The sequence below is a fragment of the Mytilus galloprovincialis genome, chromosome 5 (assembly GCF_965363235.1).
Source record: "Mytilus galloprovincialis chromosome 5, xbMytGall1.hap1.1, whole genome shotgun sequence".
Lineage (NCBI taxonomy): Eukaryota > Metazoa > Mollusca > Bivalvia > Mytilida > Mytilidae > Mytilus > Mytilus galloprovincialis.
Window position 1 is genome coordinate 4,427,252 of NC_134842.1, and position 24,849 is coordinate 4,452,100.

At 33.8% G+C, this 24,849-nt stretch overlaps 1 protein-coding gene across 1 annotated transcript in view; it reads left to right on the top strand.

Annotated features, from left to right (window-relative positions):
• Positions 1–23,084, top strand: part of LOC143076957 (uncharacterized) — an 89,187-nt gene extending 66,103 nt beyond the window's left edge. The window contains exons 10-15 of the mRNA XM_076252853.1: positions 69–213; positions 16,437–16,568; positions 17,046–17,211; positions 17,795–17,971; positions 21,058–21,151; positions 23,026–23,084. Coding sequence (XP_076108968.1) covers positions 69–213; positions 16,437–16,568; positions 17,046–17,211; positions 17,795–17,971; positions 21,058–21,151; positions 23,026–23,083 — 772 coding nt within the window. The 3' untranslated portion in view covers position 23,084. The remainder of the gene's footprint in view (positions 1–68; positions 214–16,436; positions 16,569–17,045; positions 17,212–17,794; positions 17,972–21,057; positions 21,152–23,025) is intronic.
• Positions 23,085–24,849: the final 1,765 nt, after the last annotated feature.

Sequence of the window (24,849 nt, forward strand, 5' to 3'; positions counted from 1 at the left end):
ACAGCATTTGTCAGACATTTGAACTGTCATAGTAACAACATAATAAATTATTCCTGTTATATTTGTAGCTGTTTGATTGTCAATGGTCAGACCAAGAAAAGAGTGTTGCTAAAGGAGCTTGGGCAGGACTTCTGTGGAATAAACAATTTTATTATTATGATGTTGATGAGTGGTATCACAGAGGACAAGCTACAGAAAATAAAGTTAAAACAGGTATTTATATTATATATAACATAAATGAACAGAAGGGTGACTTGAAAAAAAGGGAAATTTCAAAAGATAGAATTATATCTCCCTCTAATTAATCTGAATTTTAACATGAAGTTTCACAAAAATTAAAAGTAAAGAACAAAAACAGGGGAGACCATACAAAAAGTCTTATATTATTACACAATAACCATGGAAAGAAACAGGCCATAAAATACCACACAAAAAATAGACAAATCTCACCAAAGGTAACCTCAGTTGCTCCAGTAGGGTAAGCTTGAATAACCATAAGTATTGGAGACCATATCAAACTTCACTTGTTAAAAACATAACAAAGATCAAAACATGCTTTTGTCACAACTACAATTAATAATTTTACCATTTTCAATATATCATAGAAGTAAGAAATAGAAGATTTTTCTTAACTCTGTGTAGCATAAACCTAGATCTTATGTATTTCACCAATGAAAGTTGTTTTATTTAGAAAAATAATTTATTGTAGTTAAACCTGGAAACTGGGATGTTATGGAAAGAAATATAAAATGGAGAAAACATTTCAAAGCTAAAGATATCCTATCTGTGCCAGATAAATGGGAATTCCCATGGGTATGTCTTTTTCAGAATTAGTTAAGAAAGTTATAAATAGTACTATCATGACTATCAAACAGAAATACTATGTATATTTTTCGGCAGTTTGACATTTATGACATGTATCAGTTGTACAGAATTAACTTAATACTTTTGTCATACAATACTCCAATACTACTAAACTATGAGACAGCAACCCAAAGACACAAATAATCAAAAGATGTCTCAAGGTCAACATACAATACTCCGATACTACTGAACAATGAGACAGCAACCCAAAGACATAAATAATCAAAAGTTGTCTCAAGGTTAACATACAATATCCAATACTACTGAACTATGAGACAGTAACCCAAAGACATAAATAATCAAAAGTTGTCTCAAGGTCAACATACAATACTCCAATACTACTGAACAATGAGACAACAACCCAAAGACACAAATAATCAAAAGATGTCTCAAGGTCAACATATAATACTCCGATACTACTGAACAATGAGACAGCAACCCAAAGACATAAATAATCAAAAGTTGTCTCAAGGTTAACATACAATATCCAATACTACTGAACAATGAGACAACAACCCAAAGACACAAATAATCAAAAGATGTCTCAAGGTCAACATACAATATCCAATACTACTGAATAATGAGACAACAACCCAAAGACACAAATAATCAAAAGATGTCTCAAGGTCAACATACAATACTCCAATACTACTGAACTATGAGACAGTAACCCAAAGACATAAATAATCAAAAGTTGTCTCAAGGTCAACATACAATACTCCAATACTACTGAACAATGAGACAACAACCCAAAGACACAAATAATCAAAAGATGTCTCAAGGTCAACATATAATACTCCGATACTACTGAACAATGAGACAGCAACCCAAAGACATAAATAATCAAAAGTTGTCTCAAGGTCAACATACAATACTCCAATACTACTGAACTATGAGACAGTAACCCAAAGACATAAATAATCAAAAGTTGTCTCAAGGTCAACATACAATACTCCAATACTACTGAACAATGAGACAACAACCCAAAGACATAAATAATCAAAAGTTGTCTCAAGGTCAACATACAATACTCCAATACTACTGAACAATGAGACAACAACCCAAAGACATAAATAATCAAAAGTTGTCTCAAGGTCAACATACAATACTCTAATACTACTGAACTATGAGACAGCAACCCAAAAACACATGTTCTAATGCAATTATTTTGTATCAATGGTTCTAACTAAGGCAGCCAACATTTTGAATTGTGCAATGTATTTACATATAATTTCTACAATAATAACAAAAAAACTCATTTGCAGCACCTAGAAATCTTCTTGTTGTCCAATTTTAAATTATTACATTCTAAAGTGGTCAAGAAGCCACAAAAAATCCCAGTGTTTACGTTTGATGATGGAAGCATTCCTATGATGTCACCCAGTTAAAGGGCAAAAAAAGATAACATCTTTTCGTTGAATTTTTTCAATAAAAATTTTACACTGAAATAAGGATTCAAATAGAATTGTTTGCTTGTTTTGCATTAGAATAGAGATAATGTATCATATTTGAAGCTTTGCAGATTTACATCGGTAGTTTTACTGTTTCAAATACCCATTTATCTGTCTCTGCTACACGTCGCCAGGTATATTTAATTTGCAACAGTAAAACTACCGATGGATGTCAGAAAAGCTTCAAATACAAAATAGTTGTGTCTTTATTGAAGCCAAAGGAATTATCAAGGTCAACATACATTCTTGTTTCCTATATAAAATCTAACTTGCTTTAATATAATAAAGTCATGAATATATTCAACATGGAATATATTACAGATCTTCAATTAACTCTAAACTTCAAATACATGGGAAAAACATCTATTTTTAAAATAAATTAGTTTTAGAAATATGAGTCATTTTGTTATAACATAATTGCATTGTTATTTCTATTCCAGTTTGCCACTTGGGACACATGTTTTCAGATGATACCACTTTGTCGTCTTGATCCTGACTTTGCTAAGCACCAATTACTACTATTATTATCAAAGAGATACATGTCCCCGGAAGGACAGGTCTGTTTCTATATTTCATAACTTATAAACAATTATTTGTTCCATTTGTTAAAAGCTCAGTTAATAAACCCACTATCTTTAATTGTGCTGTTATAGCAGAAAGATTCAATTTATCATTCCTGACTGCAATATTTCTATCAAAGAGGGACGAAGGATACCAAAGGGACAGTGAAACTCATAAATAGAAAATAAACTGACAACGCCATGGCTAAAAAAGAAAAAGACAAACAGACAAACAATAGTACATATGACACTACATAGAAAACTAAAGAATAAGCAACATGAACCCCACAAAACACTAGGGGTGATCTCAGGTGCTCCGGAAGGGTTAGCAGATCCTACTCCACATGTGGCACCCGTCGTGTTGCTTATGTGATAACAAATCTGGTAAATAGTCTAATTTGGTAGGTCACATTCAAGTCTCACAATTAGAAATGACTTTTATGTGATTTAACATTTTATAGTAAAACATGACAATAAAAGTTTCTATACCATACAATGCAAATTTATTTGAACTTCTTAATTCATTTAAAGTCACACATGGTTTGTCTTAAAGATATCATGTGACCTTGATATAAATATAGGGGTCTACATCAATGTGACAGCAACCCAATCACACACTCAGACTTAACACATTCTTGAGGCACTGTCTAATGAGGAATTTCACTATTTACAAAATATTAAATTTTTTTTTAGTTACCAGGATGTGAGTTTAACTTCGATGACAATAATCCACCTATTCATGCATGGACAAGTCTAAAGGTGTTCCAAATGACTGGAGGAACTGATCTAAACTTCTTATTCAGCTCGTACTGTAAACTTCAGAAGAACTATAACTGGTTAGTATATGTCTTAACATGAATTGTACATAATTGTATTTATGTGGATACTCAGTTAGAGGAGTTCGTATGAACCTGCACTCTCCCCCCTCCCCCTCCCCCCAAAAAAAGAAAACTAATAAGCACTGTTAAAGTCAACATTCTGTTTGAATTGTAACTGCTAAAGTTATTTTTTGAGTTCATGTAATTCCCCCTTGGGAATTCCTGGCTACTGCCTGATACTTGATTTGATTATTTTAAGAAGGATATTTAGTATTTCCTTGAACACATTGAAATGATGGGTCTTTTTTGGCCACAAAATCAAGTTTTGATTATATATCCAAAGTAATTATAATTTTGTGATGTACTGGGCCGACTACATATAATGACTTGATTTTTACTTGTTTTGATTATACTACACATGTGTGCATTCAAGGTATTATTTAATGGTCTATTTTCAAAACAAATAATCACAAAGTGAAACATTGATAACATTTCTTTCGAAATCCACCATTGTTTTTAATACACCATTGTATTTGAGTGCAACTGGTCAAAACAAGAAAACTAATGACCTGATTTATAACAATATCTTCATTACTGCTTCTGTTAGGGACGACATCAAAAGTTCAATGAAGGATAAACAACTTAATTCATATAGTTTTTTCACTGACCCCGGCCCCTACTAACTTAACTTGGGAAAAATTGATTGACCAATAAGGATATATGTAAAATAGATGTCAATTTATACAAAACTTGCAGCAATTTGACCCCTCTACCCCCAAACTATTTGAGTTAAGTTTTTTATATGTCATTAATTTTTTGATGTCGTCCCTTATGAGTCCCTGGAAGAGTAATTCGTTTTAATATCTTATTCCCTAAATCTTAACAGGTGGATGGCAAACCTTCAGTGCAGTGACAGATACATATTCTATGGTGGCTTCCTGGGCTTAGACAATATAAGTGTTGTAGACAGAGGCTGTCCACCAGAGAGATATACAATTAAACAGGTATGGATTATATCACTGACAATATAAGTGTTGTAGACAGAGGCTGTCCACCAGAGGGATATACAATTAAACAGATATGGATTATATCACTGACAATATTAGTGTTGTAGACAGAGGCTGTCCACCAGAGAGATATACAATTAAACAGGTATGGACTATATCACTGACAATATAAGTGTTGTAGACAGAGGCTGTCCACCAGAGGGATATACAATTAAACAGGTATGGACTATATCACTGACAATATAAGTGTTGTAGACAGAGGCTGTCCACCAGAGGGATATACAATTAAACAGGTATGGACTATATCACTGACAATATAAGTGTTGTAGAGAGAGGCTGTCCACCAGAGAGATATACAATTAAACAGGTATGGACTATATCACTGACAATATAAGTGTTGTAGACAGAGGCTGTCCACCAGAGGGATATACAATTAAACAGGTATGGACTATATCACTGACAATATAAGTGTTGTAGACAGAGGCTGTCCACCAGAGGGATATACAATTAAACAGGTATGGAATATATTACTGACAATATAAGTGTTGTAGACAGAGGCTGTCCACCAGAGGGATATACAATTAAACAGGTATGGACTATATTACTGACAATATAAGTGTTGTAGACAGAGGCTGTCCACCAGAGGGATATACAATTAAACAGGTATGGACTATATCACTGACAATATAAGTGTTGTAGACAGAGGCTGTCCACCAGAGAGATATACAATTAAACAGGTATGGAATATATTACTGACAATATAAGTGTTGTAGACAGAGGCTGTCCACCAGAGGGATATACAATTAAACAGGTATGGACTATATCACTGACAATATAAGTGTTGTAGACAGAGGCTGTCCACCAGAGGGATATACAATTAAACAGGTATGAACTATATCTCTGACAATATAAGTGTTGTAGACAGAGGCTGTCCACCAGAGGGATATACAATTAAACAGGTATGAACTATATCACTGACAATATAAGTGTTGTAGACAGAGGCTGTCCACCAGAGGGATATACAATTAAACAGGTATGGACTATATCACTGACAATATAAGTGTTGTAGACAGAGGCTGTCCACCAGAGGGATATACAATTAAACAGGTATGGATTATATCACTGACAATATAAGTGTTGTAGACAGAGGCTGTCCACCAGAGGGATATACAATTAAACAGGTATGGACTATATCACTGACAATATATGTGTTGTAGACAGAGGCTGTCCACCAGAGGGATATACAATTAAACAGGTATGGACTATATCACTGACAATATAAGTGTTGTAGACAGAGGCTGTCCACCAGAGGGATATACAATTAAACAGGTATGGACTATATCACTGACAATATAAGTGTTGTAGACAGAGGCTGTCCACCAGAGGGATATACAATTAAACAGGTATGGACTATATCACTGACAATATAAGTGTTGTAGACAGAGGCTGTCCACCAGAGGGATATACAATTAAACAGGTATGGACTATATCACTGACAATATAAGTGTTGTAGTCAGAGGCTGTCCACCAGAGAGATATACAATTAAACAGGTATGGACTATATCACTGACAATATAAGTGTTGTAGACAGAGGCTGTCCACCAGAGGGATATACAATTAAACAGGTATGGACTATATCACTGACAATATAAGTGTTGTAGTCAGAGGCTGTCCACCAGAGGGATATACAATTAAACAGGTATGGATTATATCACTGACAATATAAGTGTTGTAGACAGATGCTGTCCACCAGAGGGATATACAATTAAACAGGTATGGACTATATCACTGACAATATAAGTGTTGTAGTCAGAGGCTGTCCACCAGAGAGATATACAATTAAACAGGTATGGACTATATCACTGACAATATAAGTGTTGTAGACAGAGGCTGTCCACCAGAGGGATATACAATTAAACAGGTATGGACTATATCACTGACACTATAAGTGTTGTAGTCAGAGGCTGTCCACCAGAGAGATATACAATTAAACAGGTATGGACTATATCTCTGACAATATAAGTGTTGTAGACAGAGGCTGTCCACCAGAGGGATATACAATTAAACAGGTATGGACTATATCACTGACAATATAAGTGTTGTAGTCAGAGGCTGTCCACCAGAGGGATATACAATTAAACAGGTATGGACTATACCACTGACAATATAAGTGTTGTAGACAGAGGCTGTCCACCAGAGGGATATACAATTAAACAGGTATGGACTATATCACTGACAATATAAGTGTTGTAGACAGAGACTGTCCACCAGAGGGATATACAATTAAACAGGTATGGACTATATCACAGACAATATTAGTGTTGTAGACAGAGGCTGTCCACCAGAGGGATATACAATTAAACAGGTATGGACTATACCACTGACAATATAAGTGTTGTAGACAGAGGCTGTCCACCAAAGGGATATACAATTAAACAGGTATGGACTATATCACTGACAATATAAGTGTTGTAGACAGAGGCTGTCCACCAGAGAGATATACAATTAAACAGGTATGGACTATATCCCTGACAATATTAGTGTTGTAGACAGAGGCTGTCCACCAGAGAGATATACAATTAAACAGGTATGGATTATATCACTGACAATATAAGTGTTGTAGACAGAGGCTGTCCACCAGAGAGATATACAATTAAACAGGTATGGACTATATTACTGACAATATAAGTGTTGTAGACAGAGGCTGTCCACCAGAGGGATATACAATTAAACAGGTATGGACTATATCACTGACAATATAAGTGTTGTAGACAGAGGCTGTCCACCAGAGGGATATACAATTAAACAGGTATGGACTATATCACTGACAATATAAGTGTTGTAGACAGAGGCTGTCCACCAGAGGGATATACAATTAAACAGGTATGGACTATATCACTGACAATATAAGTGTTGTAGACAGAGGCTGTCCACCAGAGGGATATACAATTAAACAGGTATGGACTATATCACTGACAATATAAGTGTTGTAGACAGAGGCTGTCCACCAGAGAGATATACAATTAAACAGGTATGGATTATATCACTGACAATATAAGTGTTGTAGACAGAGGCTGTCCACCAGAGAGATATACAATTAAACAGGTATGGACTATATCACTGACAATATAAGTGTTGTAGTCAGAGGCTGTCCACCAGAGAGATATACAATTAAACAGGTATGGACTATATCACTGACAATATAAGTGTTGTAGACAGAGGCTGTCCACCAGAGGGATATACAATTAAACAGGTATGGACTATATCACTGACACTATAAGTGTTGTAGTCAGAGGCTGTCCACCAGAGAGATATACAATTAAACAGGTATGAACTATATCACTGACAATATAAGTGTTGTAGACAGAGGCTGTCCACCAGAGGGATATACAATTAAACAGGTATGGACTATATCACTGACAATATAAGTGTTGTAGACAGATGCTGTCCACCAGAGGGATATACAATTAAACAGGTATGGACTATATCACTGACAATATAAGTGTTGTAGACAGATGCTGTCCACCAGAGGGATATACAATTAAACAGGTATGGACTATATCACTGACAATATAAGTGTTGTAGACAGAGGCTGTCCACCAGAGGGATATACAATTAAACAGGTATGGACTATACCACTGACAATATAAGTGTTGTAGACAGAGGCTGTCCACCAGAGGGATATACAATTAAACAGGTATGGACTATATCACTGACAATATAAGTGTTGTAGACAGAGGCTGTCCACCAGAGGGATATACAATTAAACAGGTATGGACTATATCACTGACAATATAAGTGTTGTAGACAGAGGCTGTCCACCAGAGGGATATACAATTAAACAGGTATGGACTATATCACTGACAATATAAGTGTTGTAGACAGATGCTGTCCACCAGAGGGATATACAATTAAACATGTATGGACTATACCAGTGACAATATAAGTATTGTAGACAGAGGCTGTCCACCAGAGGGATATACAATTAAACAGGTATGGATTATATCACTGACAATATAAGTGTTGTAGACAGAGGCTGTCCACCAGAGGGATATACAATTAAACAGGTATGGACTATATCACTGACAATATAAGTGTTGTAGACAGAGGCTGTCCACCAGAGGGATATACAATTAAACAGGTATGGACTATATCACTGACAATATAAGTGTTGTAGACAGAGGCTGTCCACCAGAGGGATATACAATTAAACAGGTATGGATTATATCACGGACAATATAAGTGTTGTAGACAGAGGCTGTCCACCAGAGGGATATACAATTAAACAGGTATGGACTATATCACTGACAATATAAGTGTTGTAGACAGAGGCTGTCCACCAGAGGGATATACAATTAAACAGGTATGGACTATATCACTGACAATATAAGTGTTGTAGACAGAGGCTGTCCACCAGAGGGATATACAATTAAACAGGTATGGATTATATCACTGACAATATAAGTATTGTAGAGAGAGGCTGTCCACCAGAGGGATATACAATTAAACAGGTATGGATTATATCACGGACAATATAAGTGTTGTAGACAGAGGCTGTCCACCAGAGGGATATACAATTAAACAGGTATGGACTATATCACTGACAATATAAGTGTTGTAGACAGATGCTGTCCACCAGAGGGATATACAATTAAACAGGTATGGACTATATCACTGACAATATAAGTGTTGTAGACAGAGGCTGTCCACCAGAGGGATATACAATTAAACAGGTATGGACTATATCACTGACAATATAAGTGTTGTAGACAGAGGCTGTCCACCAGAGGGATATACAATTAAACAGGTATGAACTATATCACTGACAATATAAGTGTTGTAGAGAGAGGCTGTCCACCAGAGAGATATACAATTAAACAGGTATGGATTATATCACTGACAATATAAGTATTGTAGAGAGAGGCTGTCCACCAGAGGGATATACAATTAAACAGGTATGGACTATATCACTGACAATATAAGTGTTGTAGACAGAGGCTGTCCACCAGAGGGATATACAATTAAACAGGTATGGACTATATCACTGACAATATAAGTGTTGTAGACAGAGGCTGTCCACCAGAGGGATATACAATTAAACAGGTATGGACTATATCACTGACAATATAAGTGTTGTAGACAGAGGCTGTCCACCAGAGGGATATACAATTAAACAGGTATGGACTATATCACTGACAATATAAGTGTTGTAGTCAGAGGCTGTCCACCAGAGGGATATACAATTAAACAGGTATGGACTATATCACTGACAATATAAGTGTTGTAGACAGAGGCTGTCCACCAGAGGGATATACAATTAAACAGGTATGGACTATATCACTGACAATATAAGTGTTGTAGTCAGAGGCTGTCCACCAGAGGGATATACAATTAAACAGGTATGGACTATATCACTGACAATATAAGTGTTGTAGACAGAGGCTGTCCACCAGAGGGATATACAATTAAACAGGTATGGACTATATCACTGACAATATAAGTGTTGTAGACAGAGGCTGTCCACCAGAGGGATATACAATTAAACAGGTATGGATTATATCACTGACAATATAAGTGTTGTAGACAGAGGCTGTCCACCAGAGGGATATACAATTAAACAGGTATGGACTATATCACTGACAATATAAGTGTTGTAGACAGAGGCTGTCCACCAGAGGGATATACAATTAAACAGGTATGGATTATATCACTGACAATATAAGTGTTGTAGACAGAGGCTGTCCACCAGAGGGATATACAATTAAACCGGTGCATTACGTTTGCGCGCATTACCATTACATTTGCGCGCAAAAATCATTACGTTTGCGCGCAGCTTTTGATTACAATTGCGCGCATTTTTTTGACAGGTAAACTCAGGTAAAAGACAGGTAATAATACTGATTTATTTATAATCAGTTCAATTATTTACAAGTATAAGTACTCATTCCGTTAGTCTTGGTCCCCTACTCACCAAAGATGAGGTGGAAGTGGGATTTCGAGCAAGATAAGTCCGTTTTATTATGCACAAGCACTAAATCCTACAAATTGTACAGATAAAAATGTTAAAATGCTAAAACATAGCTAATCATAAAGGTAAAAGTATTGATAATTTCATTACTTTACATGTAGGTACGTGTCGAAACTCCATGTTTGTGCCTTGGTGTAACTTTACAAACTAACTTAAATTATTTACTTATTTTAAAAACGATGACTATTCGTTTAAATCCTTTTCACTCTGAAATATTCGCAATGAAGTTAGATGTATTAAGCTATACTACGGAGTTTATAATGATCACTTTATAATTGGTTTTATAATTCAATATGAACAATATATAGTTTGAATTAAGAAATATTTTCAAAATTAATAATTGATAGTCATATTTATTATGAAAATAAAAAAATATATAGTCAATTATAATTTAATTTAATTTTTATTTATATTTTTACCTGAGTTTACCTGTAAAATGAATGCGCGCAAATGTAATCAAAAGCTGCGCGCAAACGTAAAACATTTTAATCCCCAAATGCGCGCAAACGTAGTGCGCCCAATTAAACAGGTATGGAACATGTTTCATGTTTATGTTAGCTTTACATGTACTGGACCCCCTAGACCACCGATTACTGACATTGACCTTATTATTATTTGTAAACTGACAATTCTACATAAATAACATTGTTTTCCTTGAATGTGATACTGTAATACTCCATCATTTCTATGACATAGACCTTTCAAGGAATGATATATATATTTATTTGTAGGCTGACGCTACAACATGGATGGCTTTGTTTGCTATAAGTATGATACAGATTGGACTAGAGTTAACCAGACATAACTTTCCTAGCCCTGGAGACATTCAGAATGATCTGGTTAAATACCTCAAAGATTTCCTGTGTATTTCCAAACAGTTAAATAAGGATATATATAATGGAGGTACGTAATATTAACATAATATTTTTTTTAAAAAGTACATCCGAGAGAGGGGAGAGATACCAGAGGACCAGTCAAGTTCACAAATCAAAATAAATTGACAACACCATGGCAGCTAAAAAAGACAAAAAATAGTACACAAAACTAAGCAACACTAACACCACCAAAAACTGGGGGTGATCACAGGTGCTCTAGAAGAGTATGCAGATCCTGCTCCACCTGTGGCACCCGTCGTGTTGCTTATGTTATTACAAAAAAAATCTTGACAAAGGAAATTTAAAAAAAGAAAATTATATTTGCATTTTGGATTGATCCTGAATTGCTTTATCCATGGTAACCACAAGGTGTATTCCAAGTTTATTATAAGAAAGAAATCAAAAAGTCTTCATGTTTGATATTTATACAAGGTAAAATTATATGTCTCCTTCTTTTTGTGTCTAGTTTATTATTTTTTTTTACATTTCTGTTTATTTATTCAAATTTCAGGAATGTGGAATCCAGAGATGACATTTTATAATGATGTTCTGGTAGACCAACATACAGAGCAATACATACCAATACAAGTTAGATCACTTGTTGGGTTACTTCCCCTTGTAGCTTGTGGTACTGTTAACTTTAGTGGTATTAGATGTACAGCGGAATTAAAACAAGTGCTACAAACAGACTCTATACATGTATGTGGAGTAATTAGGTCTTTCCACCTTTCCGTGGAAAGACCTATTGAATTTGTTCTGATTATTATTATTATTATTATTATTTTTTTTTTTTTTTTTCTTCCGCCTAATTTTTTTTCTTGCGTATTATTGATGTTTCAAAAGATGTCGCTTAGATATTTGGAATATGGTATCGTATAGTTTATACGCTTTAAAAATTTACAACTGTGTAACAAAATACTTTACGTTGTAAGAGTTATCTCCCCAAACACTGTTTTTCTTGTGGCCACTACTCCTTCGCAACCGTTAAAGATTACGACAAATTTATTTTACCAAATTGCTCGTTACATCTTCAGGATTAGGATATTCATTTGGACCGAAGCTTTACGGAGACTCCATATGAGAGTTATTCCCCCTTTTCCCTTAAATTAAGTGATATGCATTTCTAAATGGTAAACCATAAGTGATAAAGACATAGGGTCTTTAGATTTGGGGTCCTTGGTCGAAAATAATAAAAATGAGGTCAAGGTCAAAGGTCAAGGTCATATTCTAAATTTTGATTTTGGCTTATTTTCATTTATTTTCAAATACCTTATGACATATCGACAAATAATTTTTCATAAATTGTTAGTTGCGACATGTCCTTACTTGTATATTTTGATTGAAAGGGTGCGCAGACAATAAATAGGAGTTTTTGCCCATCTTACATTTAGAATTACGCGTAAAGTGATATTACTGATAAACCAAACATATTAAAGACCTTGGGTCTTTTGATTTAAGGTCCTTGGTTTGTGAACTTGAAATTGAGGTCAAGGTCATAGGTTAATATGACGTTCTAGATTTTGACCTTTGCTTTAAATTCATATAAATACATCATACAGCCATAGGAACTAACATTTTAAACTGATTTTTAATATTTCAATATCAAAAAAGATCTTTTCTAGTGGAAAGACCTACAATTGTTCTCTGAACAATTGGTTTTTAATTATAGTTAGATCACTTATTGGGTTACTTCCCCTTGTAGCTTGTGGAACTGTTAACTTTAGTGGTATTAGATGTACAGCGGAATTAAAACAGGTGTTACAAACAGACTCTATACATGTATGTGGAGTAATTATAGTTAGATCACTTGTTGGGTTACTTCCCCTTGTAGCTTGTGATACTATTTACTTTAGTGGTATTAGATGTACAGAGGAATTAAAACAGGTTTTACAAACCGACTCTTTACATGTAGGTCTCATTGCAATTTCTTGTTCACTTTGTTAAATATTTTGGATTGAAGGCAATCTATTACTGTTAATTTACACTTCCTACATTAAAAATGCAGTAAATCATAAGTTGTCTACCCTTCCCACATAGATAGGACAGAAAATCAAAATTGGTTGTCTTGTGAGCTTTTGATCAAATCATTGTCCTGCCCAGGCTCTTTTGAACAGAATGCAGCACTTTCTTATCAAATTACTGTCCAATTACTTTTACAGTTTTCAAATTTTCATTACTTACCTGTACAATTTTTATCAGGTGATCACCTGGTTTATTTGTCAGAGATCATATTTTAAAAATGGGCAGGAGTCTTACTGAATTCCTTTCCGTGCTTTACATCTTGCCATATCTTATCCCACAGCGCCATAAAAAAAATCTGGTTTAGAACAGTGAAAATTTTGATACCAGAGCAAACAAATTTTTTGGTATCATGTTGTCATTGTCATTGTCATAGTCTTCCAAAGGCACTTGGTTTCCAGACGATAGCTTTAGTTTTAGTGAATGGATCTCTATGAAATTTAAACACACGGTTTGAAACCACAGAAGGAAGGTTTAGATTGATTTTGGCAGTTATGGTCCCAAATGTTTAGGAAAAGGGACCTAAAAGGGGTCTAAATAAGCATTTTTCTAGTTTCCAGACAATAATTTGTGTGTCAATGTAAGAATCTTTCTGAAATTGTACAACCAGGTTTCATATCAGATATGAAAGGCTGTGATTGAGTTTGGGGGTGATTGCTTGAAATGTTCAAGAATGAGGGGACAAAAAAAGGCACAAAAGAAGTGTTTTTTTCTAGTTTTCAGACAATAACTTGTGTTTCAGTGTATGGATCTCTCTGAAATTGTAATGCTAGGTAAAGCAACACAAAGGGAAGGCTGGGATTGAATTTTGGGTGTAATTGGCCCAAATGTTCAAGAATTAGGGGCCAAAAAAAATTTAAAAAAGCGTTTTTCCAGTTTCCAGACAATAACTTGTGTTTTAGTGTATGGATCTCGCTGTAATTATACTGCAAGGATACAAACCACAAAGGGAAAGCTGGAATTAAGTTTGTAAATAATTACTTAAAGGGAGTTAAAAAAGAATTGGGGGATGAGGTAAATATTTTTTTTCCTAGGGTTTTTTTTCTTAAAATTTTCCATTTTTCCATTGATTTATATTTCTTATTTATTTAAGAATTGAATGTTTCTTTTTGTAAATTTATTGGGTGGTAAAAGCGTTGACCGAAGTACATTTTGTATGAAGCGCGGAAGCGCTTCATTCTAAAAATGTACGCACGGTCAACGCTTTTACAACCCTATAAAGTTTCAAAAAGAAGAATTCAATACTTATAATTACATTTTTTTAGCTAAAATCATGAAAACACGATTTTTATCCAGTTTTATTTAATTCACCTGTGCACTTTTTTGTGGGACCTCGTGTCATCATGCATGATAAATGTTATTGTCTGATGCAATTGTTTACGGAATAACATGTTAGCCACTCAGAATAACGTATTATAATGAAACTTACATCTAATGTAATTATATATAAATGCAAAAAATACTGATGTGGCAGGAGATACACACCAAATATGATGTATAGATTATTATATGAAGTATTGTGCAATAGCAAAAATCTTCAATTGCCAAATATTGCTCATTATCAGTCGTCCCTCTGTCTATATCATTCTGTTCAGATCTTCATATTATTCCGTATCATGTCTTTGTGACGTCAAATGCGTTGACCCGGCCTGAATAACTTTGACCCGGACATATCAGCGACGTCATAATGTTTGAACCGACGTTAATAACTTTGACCCGAACTTATCAAGTCATCTTTTGTATGCTGGCGAAACAAAGAAAACACTTCTGAAACACGCAAATATGGCCCGATAAATCGATTATAAGATTATCTGCATATTGATATGGTAAAATATCAGCTGCTTGACATTATATGAAGGCTTTTTGATCTCATTCACTACGCTCACTCGACAAAAAGCTTCTTTTTACGTCTCGCAGCTGATATTTTACGATATCAACATGCAGATAACCTGATAATTGGTACATACATGTAGCAAGAAATCTTTAATTGGAAAGTATTGTGCAATAACAAGAAATCATCAATTGCACAGTAATGTAAATCAGAAAGAATTCTACAATTGCACAGTCACAGTTGTGCAATAGTAAGAAATGTCCAATTGCACAGTTTTGAGCAACAACAAAAATCATGCCAAATATCTAGAAATCTTGAATTGCACAGCAATGCAAATCAGCAAGAAATCTTCAATGGCACAGTATTGTGCAGTAGCAAGAAATATCCAATTACTGTTAATTCAGAAATTATTGCAGTGTTTTTATTATTGCGAAAAATATACAGAGTTGTAAACACAATAATTTAAACTTGCATTTTGAAATATTTTATATGAATTAAACAGGATTTTCTCAAAATCGTTAACATCAAAATCGCATTTAACTCTAAATTCACAAAATCCCAATAAGAAGTGCACACAATAATTTCTGAATTTACAGTACACAGTATTGTGCAATAGAAAGAAATCTTCAATTGCACAGTTTAAAGCAAAAGCACAGTATTAGGCAGTAGCACAATATTGCACAATATCACAGTATTGTGCAATAGCAAGAAATCTTCAGTTGAAAATGAATGCTAATGTTTCAACCCATCTCAAATATTTAACATATTTTACTACATTTATTTTGTGTCAGAAACCTATCATATGTCAAAATTTGATCACAATCCAGACAGTATCAAGCTTGAATATTGTTTCCAAACATGCACCAACTGTTCAGGATTTGACCTCTGCAATTTTATCAGGCTGTGCTCAGTGAAACATTTTATTTAATTTTTTTATTTCAAATTCCTATATTATGTTGTTAATGTTTATGTATTGTTTGTAGATAATAAAGCAATCAGAAGACGATACCTTTTTTCTGACCTGTGTACCTCCTGAACGTATAACAAATTTACTAGAAAGTTTGTTTGATGAAGAGGAGTTCCTTTCTAATTTTGGAATAAGGTCTCTTTCTAAGGTAATATATAAAAAAGAAAATGTGGTATGATTGCCAATGAGACAACTATCCACAAAAGACCAAAATGACACAAACATTAACAATTTTAGGTCACTGTACGGCCTTCAACAATGAGCAAAGCCCATACCGCATATAGTCAGCTATGAAAGGCCCCGATAAGACAATGTAAAACAATTCAAACGAGAAAACTAACGGCCTCATTTATGTAAAAAAAATGAACGAAAAACAAATATGTAACACATAAACAAAAGACAACCACTAAATTACAGGCTCCTGACTTGGGACAGGCACATACATAAATAATGTGGCGGGGTTAAAGACTACTATCAAGCCATCTTATGACCTATAATCCACAATGTCAAAAGACTCATTTTATTATTCAATAAATACAAGACACCTCCTGTTGGTAGATTTTCAGTAAACAATATTCACACCTCGTGTTTTTAAAACTACTGTATTAACATTACTTGTTATTAGATTCACAGTAAAGACTACATTTTAACACTTCCTGTTAGAAAGAGGCCAACAGAGAATCCAGAAACTTCACTTACTGAAAATTACACCTTACATTATGCTCCTGGTGAGGCAGACGGTAAAATGATGGGTGGTAATAGTAACTGGAGAGGTCCTATATGGATGTGTGGTAAGTATATTGTAAATTTTCTATTTTTGCTGTTCTGTCTGATGCTACCAGTCTGCACCAAAAACTCTTCCATTTAATAGCCTGACGACCAAAATTCTGCCATTCTTCTTATGTGCCTCAACCAAGTTTTTGCTAGTCCAAATTTTTTTTTACTAGTCTGGGGTATGTTAATTGACTAGTGGCTAATGATACAGACTGCGCTACTACTTTGTTGTCACTCAAACAGCACAATTGTCTTGGCTTTTATTTCTGTATGGATTGATAAATGAATGTAATTATTTGTTATTGAAAAAAAAATGATATAATATGAATGCTTTTTGTTTCCGAATACATTTTTCTTGCTTTGATTTTTATTTATGAATTGTAGTTAAATTGAAAAAAAATATGCGGTTGTTCATTTATTATAACACAAGTAATTACCCTTCTACATTAACATTTTCTTAATTCTATCATGATTGTAATTTCAGAGACATATTCATTATAAATCACCCTTTATAATTTATTGAGCAATAAAATGTTTGAATTGCTATTTTTCATGAACTTAACCCAAATAAAAACTATAATCACGTTTTCTGAATTCCAGCAAACTACATACTATTAGATGCAATAGAAAAGATCCATTCAGGCCTTGGTAGTAGACTTACAATCCAGTATCCTGCTCATAAATCTAAAATCAGTCTAGACCTAGCTGTAAAAGATGTCTGTAAAAGATTGGTGTCAATGTTTCTACCAGATTCTTCAGGTGCTAGACCTTTACATGGTATGTATAAAGTGATTTGTTTGCTTGATTGGGCAGGGTTTAACCGGTTCACTTATTTAAGACCAGTCCATCTATAGACAGGTGTTTTCGGGATAAATTAATGAATGAAGAGTCCAGATATTTGTGCTATATCATACACTCAGTTCATTTGTATATACATTTGTTGACACTGATAGGTGATTAGAAATCAATTATAATTATAACAGTCATCTTCCTTATCCCACACATCATCAAATAAACTGTCCTTATGCAAATTAAAACGTTAGCTCTGCCTGATCAGTTGAAATAACATTGGTAATATAAAATGATGACAAGTATTATCTCTCATCTTTCCAGTGGTGCCCCCTCCTAAAATTTGCAAAGCATGGGTTGACTTTAACATATTGAAGTATCAGAAGAGACCGTTCAATCTTTTTTAACATTCAAAGTATAAAAAACAGTCAGTTTAACAAAATAAACGAGATTACTAATCAACTGACCTACGCTTTATTAAAGTTCTATAAATAACTTCAAAGGAAGGTGTCAAACAAGGATTTGTGTTTGATGACAAATATAATAGGGTTTTTAGCAGTAAAAGTAAAAACAAATGTTACATTGTATTTGCGGTTTTTATAATCAATTTGTTTGATAATCGCAGTTCCAAAACATCCCTTACTCACTTTCACAATTTCATCATGACACGGTCAAGAAAACAGTGAGATTATTTTATAATATCCGTAATGAAAGAGAGAAATACTGTTTCAAGCGAAAGGTTAGTTTATTAATTTGTATCTATGTGTCTATATTTATTTCTCACTTGCAACCTAAATATTTAGCCGAATTCTGTACCGTATTACTGTATGCTTGGGATCCCACGAAAATAAATATAACTGCGTGAATGCATCTCATTCTGATTTTAGTTGTTTGTGGCGAACACAGTAAAGTCTGGCACGACCTCCGAAAATCAAGAAAGTAAAACACAGATAGTATGAAAGGACAATTAAAAATTGCTGGTAAAGATATAAATTTTCGTTTGAAAAATATATTGGTCAGGTGACCAATTGTGATCTGTCTCGTCTCACTTTGCTTCCGTCTGTCCACTTGTCTATCTGTAGATTGTTGTCAGGTGTGGATTAAGGCGGTTTCAGCTTGAAACTTTAATTTCTCACTAATTTTACTACACAATAGTTCGAGATATCTACATTTCACCCCTTTAATAAAAGAATATTTCAATAGTTTTACCTAAAAAAACCTCCAAAAATTTTCCCCTCACTCCGCTCACCAAAATAACACTTTGCGCCCCCTCCCCTAACTGGAAATCCTGGATCCGCCCCTGCTTTCTAAATGACAGTCAACATCTTCCTAGGTTTATAGCTTTAATAATAAGGATGACTGATACCTGAAATGAATACACAGTATATTAGTAAATGATTAGTTACTTTCAGATACAAAGATAGTCTTTTACATGGTGTATATTACAATGGAGACACATGATTATCTCCCTTTTATACATACAAAAGCAATAAAAAAACAAGATGTGCAAAAAGTCTAGTTAGTCGAAAATTGTCAGTTGATCACTCCTTTGACCATTTTGTTGCAATGTTATGCCGCACTTATGATTCAGAAGGGCATTATTTTTTGTGGTCTGTTTGTCTGTACCGTGTGTCCATTCGTCCCTCTGTCCCGGTTCATGTTAAAGTTTTTGGTCAAGGAAGTTTTTGATGAAGTGGGAGTCCAATCAACTTGAAACTTAGTACACATGTTCCCACTGATATGAACGTTTTAATTTTAATGCAAAATTAAGAGTTTTTCTCCAATTTCATGCTCCCTTGAAGATAGAAAATGATAGTTGGAGTGGAACATCCGTGTACTGGGGAGTCATTCTTGTTTACTCTATATTGGACTAACTGTTATAGATAGATAGATGTTTTTAAATATGCAATAATGATCAGCAACACTACAAATAATTCATATAGCTGGGATCATAAGTCAACTCTGTAGGAGTACTTCCTCTTTATTAATGATTTTTAACGATCTGTTTCATTTTTAACCGGATTTTTGTGACAAAAATGTCGGTTATTGATTTGGGGATGTACGGCGGGCGGCCGGGCGGTCGGGCGGTCAGGCAGTCGGGCGGTCGGGCGGGCGGCAATCAAATGTTGTCCGTGCATTAACTCATGAACCGTTCAGCCAAAGATTCCCAAATTTTAATATGTTGTTACTGATGACAAAATGGAGGTCAAGTTCAATAATGACGATTTTGACCTTTACTGTTCAGGAGTTATGGTTCTTGAAAGATTGAAAAATGGAGTTTCCAGTTGTGTCCGTGCATTTACGCATGAACTGTTCTACCAAAATTTCCCAAATTTTAATATGTTGTAACTGATGACAAAATAGAGGTCAAGTTAAATAATGACGATTTTGACTTTTACCGTTCGGGAGTTATGGTTCTTGAAAGATTGAAAAATGGTGTTTCCAGTCGTGTCCGTGCATTTTCTCATGAACCATTCAACCAAAGCTTTTGAAATTTTTATATGTTGTTACTGATGACAAAATAGAGGTCAAGTTCAATAATGACGATTTTTTGAATTTTACCGTTCAGGCGTTATGGTTCTTGAAAGATTGTAAAATGGTGTTTCCATTCACGTTGTTGCATTTACTCATGAACCATTCAATCTAAGCTTTTCAAATTTTAATATGTTGATACTGATGACAAAATGGAGGTCAAATTTGATTATAACGATTTTCACTTTCACCATTCATCAGTAATGGTTCTTGTGATATTGCCAGGACCAAATAAATATTAATAAATCTGGTTTGCTGTCGTTGTGACAGCCTCTTGTTTATTAATATCTTGAAAGTAAAAGATAGATAGACGTTTTAAATAGCAAAAATGATCAGCAAGACTAGATCTTCAAAAAAGGAAAATTTTGCTAAAATGTTGGTTTACTCTGTAGAGATTTTCATGCAGATTTTTAGCAAATTACATAAAGTTGATAAAGAAATTTAACTTTATTCTAAATATTTTGTAGGAGATTACAAACAGTTCACACAGGACTCCTGGAAATAGATCTAATACTGTATTATGAATTATGAATATTTTGTAGGAGATTACAAACAGTTTACACAGGACTCCTGGAAGGATCTCATTCTGTATTATGAATATTTTCATGCAGATAGTGGGCGAGGATGTGGGGCAAGGTAAAATAATACAGGTCTTATCATTGTCTGGGGCACAGTGAAGATAAATACAAAGAAAAAGACTATGGATTTATTTTTTGGAGACAAATCTTGCAAAATACTTATACTTAAATTTGTACAGTGGAACAATTATTTGTTTGCAGTTTACTGTTGTACTATGAATTCGGTGGTTCCTGTAAATTTTGTCAAAATAAAATTCCATTTTGCTGTTATTTTTTTTCTATGGTCGGGTTGTGGTCTCTTTGGCATATTCCCCATTTCCATTCTCAATTTTATACTGGGTTTGTACCAAACTTAGACAGAAGCTATTATGACCATTTTCAAAAAAAAATAATGGGAAAATTTGGTATTGTTTATGTCTGTATATTATATTTGTTCAGCATCTACCTTGTTTAAGGAAACCACAAAAAGAAGAATATATGTATAATAGCTTTTTATAAAATTTGAGATTCTTTACCTCAACATGTTGAAAAATTCAATAAATGGTCAATTAATGAACTACTGAAATCTATATTGTAGGTCCGAGACCACAATTGTAGTCCCTTGATTTTCGTTGTTCACAAATATAGTCACTAGTGTTGACAGTGGGTTACTTGCCATTAATTTTTATACCCCTTCCAAATTAATTTTTCCATGTTTAATGCCTCAAATTGCAAGTAGGGGGGTGAAATTACACTGTAAAAAAATTTGGGTCCAGAATTTTAAAGGAAAGTAGTGATTTGGTCCAGCTGAAAAAGGTTGAAAATTAGCACTTCGGAAGCTGTCAAAAGATTTCAAGACGCCCTAAACATAAAATTGTCCATATTTTGAGTTAGAGCCGATGAAGTTTTCTATAATTTTGATATAATTTGTCCCAAAAGTAGTACAACACACTGTGAAAGTTTCTTTGAGAAAGCGCAGGTGGGATTTTTTTTATTTTCATTTATGTTCTAAAAGAAATGCACTACGAAATAATTGTGTTCTCGGACCTGTAGCTTGATATGAGATATGAAAACACCTTCGGCAGAGGCTAATTCAGGGGGCAGCTGGCCGGGCCCCCCTTTGAGAGAAATAATTTGGTTTCTTATTTAGGGAATCACTGAAGCGTGACTGCAGCGGGCCCCCTCTTAGGCAGTCAGTTGGCCCCACTTATGAAAATGTCTGGATCTGCCACTGTTTGGAGTTGTTTGTTATACTCTAAAGACCTCTAAAATATCAGGAATCTATTGAATAAAATTAGTAAAGTTATAATTTTGCATCAGATTTATTGATATTTCGGACTTTTTTTGCAAATGTATCTCCTATTTTCAATGCAAATCTCTATAGGAATTTTAAATTGTGAATTTATGGGACTTTTTTCTGTTTATATTTTGGGTATAATGCTTATATTAAAACTTACTTTCTTTAAGATTAGGGTATAATTTATGCTAGAACTTGACTAATAAAAGAAACTAATTTACACAGAAAGAGCAGCATTTTCGCCATCCTGTGTTTTAAACTTCCCTTATGTAACCAATCAACACATGTCAACAAAATATTAAGCTTGCTACTACATGTAAGAAGTGTGTGATAGAAAGAGGTACTTGTCAATGTCTTTAAATCATAAAAAGTAGGGGAAATCTTATGTTGTAAATTGTTTAGAAATTCAAGATCTGCCATACTTCATAAAAAGATAAACATAAGTAATTGCAATAAATTTGACAATAAATATTAAAGTGACATATTTCTCCAGGTGGCCAATTCAAGTTTTTAGGAGCCCTTTGTTTGTCTGCCAAGTGACAAACATTTTGGTTATGGTTGTATCAAATAAATCATTAAGATTTTAGTTAAAAGAAATATTACCTGCTTTATACAATTAATATTTCCTAAAACACTTTTTTGCTTTTTTATTTCAGTCACCAGACAGGATGGACAGCTCTGATTACAGAAATATTATACAAACTTCACAGTTGAAGGGAAGTCAGTTATATCCCCTCAGAGACAGTTTGTTGTCTCTTAGTTCAAATGTACTTCTGAAAGCCACGAAGTTACAGATGGTGGATGGATGAATAGTGTGGACAAGTTCCAACCATCGCTTAACATATGCTGCATATTTATATATACCCAGCTTTATACAGACTGGCATAATATGACTGGTTTAAAACAAGCTATCTTACACATTATACTAGTCTATAGAATGTCATATCGTTCTGTATTAATAATTTTAAAGCCTACAAGATTTTTCCATTTGCCTAAATGCGATGAAGTCTTAGTAGAAAAATACATAAAGGATGAGCCTCAATAAAAAAGATGCAACTATAGATGAAAAGCAAATTATTAACCCCAAATATTCTCTCTCTCTTCTTTATGAATATCTTCTATCTGCTTTTGCAAGAGCCTGCAGTCCTAACACTGAAATGTTTCCAGGAATCCTGGATGTTGTTTAGTGCTTTGTATAAGTGGTAGTCTTCAGCAGTCAGTTCCGTTTTATCAAGATTATTCATCCTCTATGCGTTTAGGCATTAAAAGAGAGGTGAAGGATACCAAAGGGTCATTCAAACATGCAAGTCGAAGACAAACCGACAAGGCAATGACTATAAAAAAAAACAGCACATAAAACAACATAGAAGATTAAATACTGATTAACACTAACCCCACCAAAAACTTAGGGTGATCTCTCTGGAGGGCTAAGCAGATTCAGCTCCATATGTGCAATTGTAGATCAACTCAATATGAAAACTGAGTAATTTGATTAACCAATGGTCTTTTAAATAAAAAATCTGTTTGTCAGTAATCTTCAGAAATAAACAAGATGCTATTCTCATCTAGGACATTATTTCATGTGGAGAAGTTGTCGGTCTTGTAAAAAAGCAAATGATTGAGAAAAATTATGCAAGTAGTTACTAAATTTAACATTAACTGTTCAGCAGGTTCCCCCTACTTAAAATCATATAAATATGGTTTCTTTATAATACTTGAAAATATTTAAAGTTTTTTTTTATCTTTTATTTGTTTTTCAATAGTCAGGATTTTACAATACCCCTACAATCACCACCTGACTATGGTTTTTGGGGTAAATATTGAAAGTTATATACAAGACTATCCATTTTTTTTAAATTTATCTTCATAATACAAGAATATAGTTATTAAAGAAAGAAAAAAGAATATAGCTGCTCACACTCACACTTTCTCTCACTACTTACACACAGTCGCTGCAATCTTACCATTAGTATGCTTGCATGTCTATATATAAAGTAAAAATTCAAAATACCAATGCTCACTATAGTATAATTTAAAGTATAAGTGATAATATAAATCATGAAAAAATTGTATGTAGTGGGGACCAGAATCTTTCATAAGATGCTGCTCTATTATTTTTGTTTGCAATATAAAATTCATTAGATTGGTATTGTTTTATTCTGAATTTTAGTCCTATAAAACTAGGAGCTATATTTTTTAACTTACATCTGAAGATGTAGTTTTTAGCTATAATTATTAACAAATTTATAAACAAACTCTTAGTAATAAATCCCAATAAAATTTCTGTCTTACTAATGCTGAAATGCTCATCAAATAATTTAATTTTCTGTAAAAATGACAACCAAAAATTGTATGTAACATTACAATCATAAAATAAATGTTCTATTGTTTCCTCTTCCTCTTCCTCATTACAGAAGGTACATAGACTTGTTTCCTTTTGCTTAATTCTATATAAAAATGTATTAGTAGGTATAATTCTA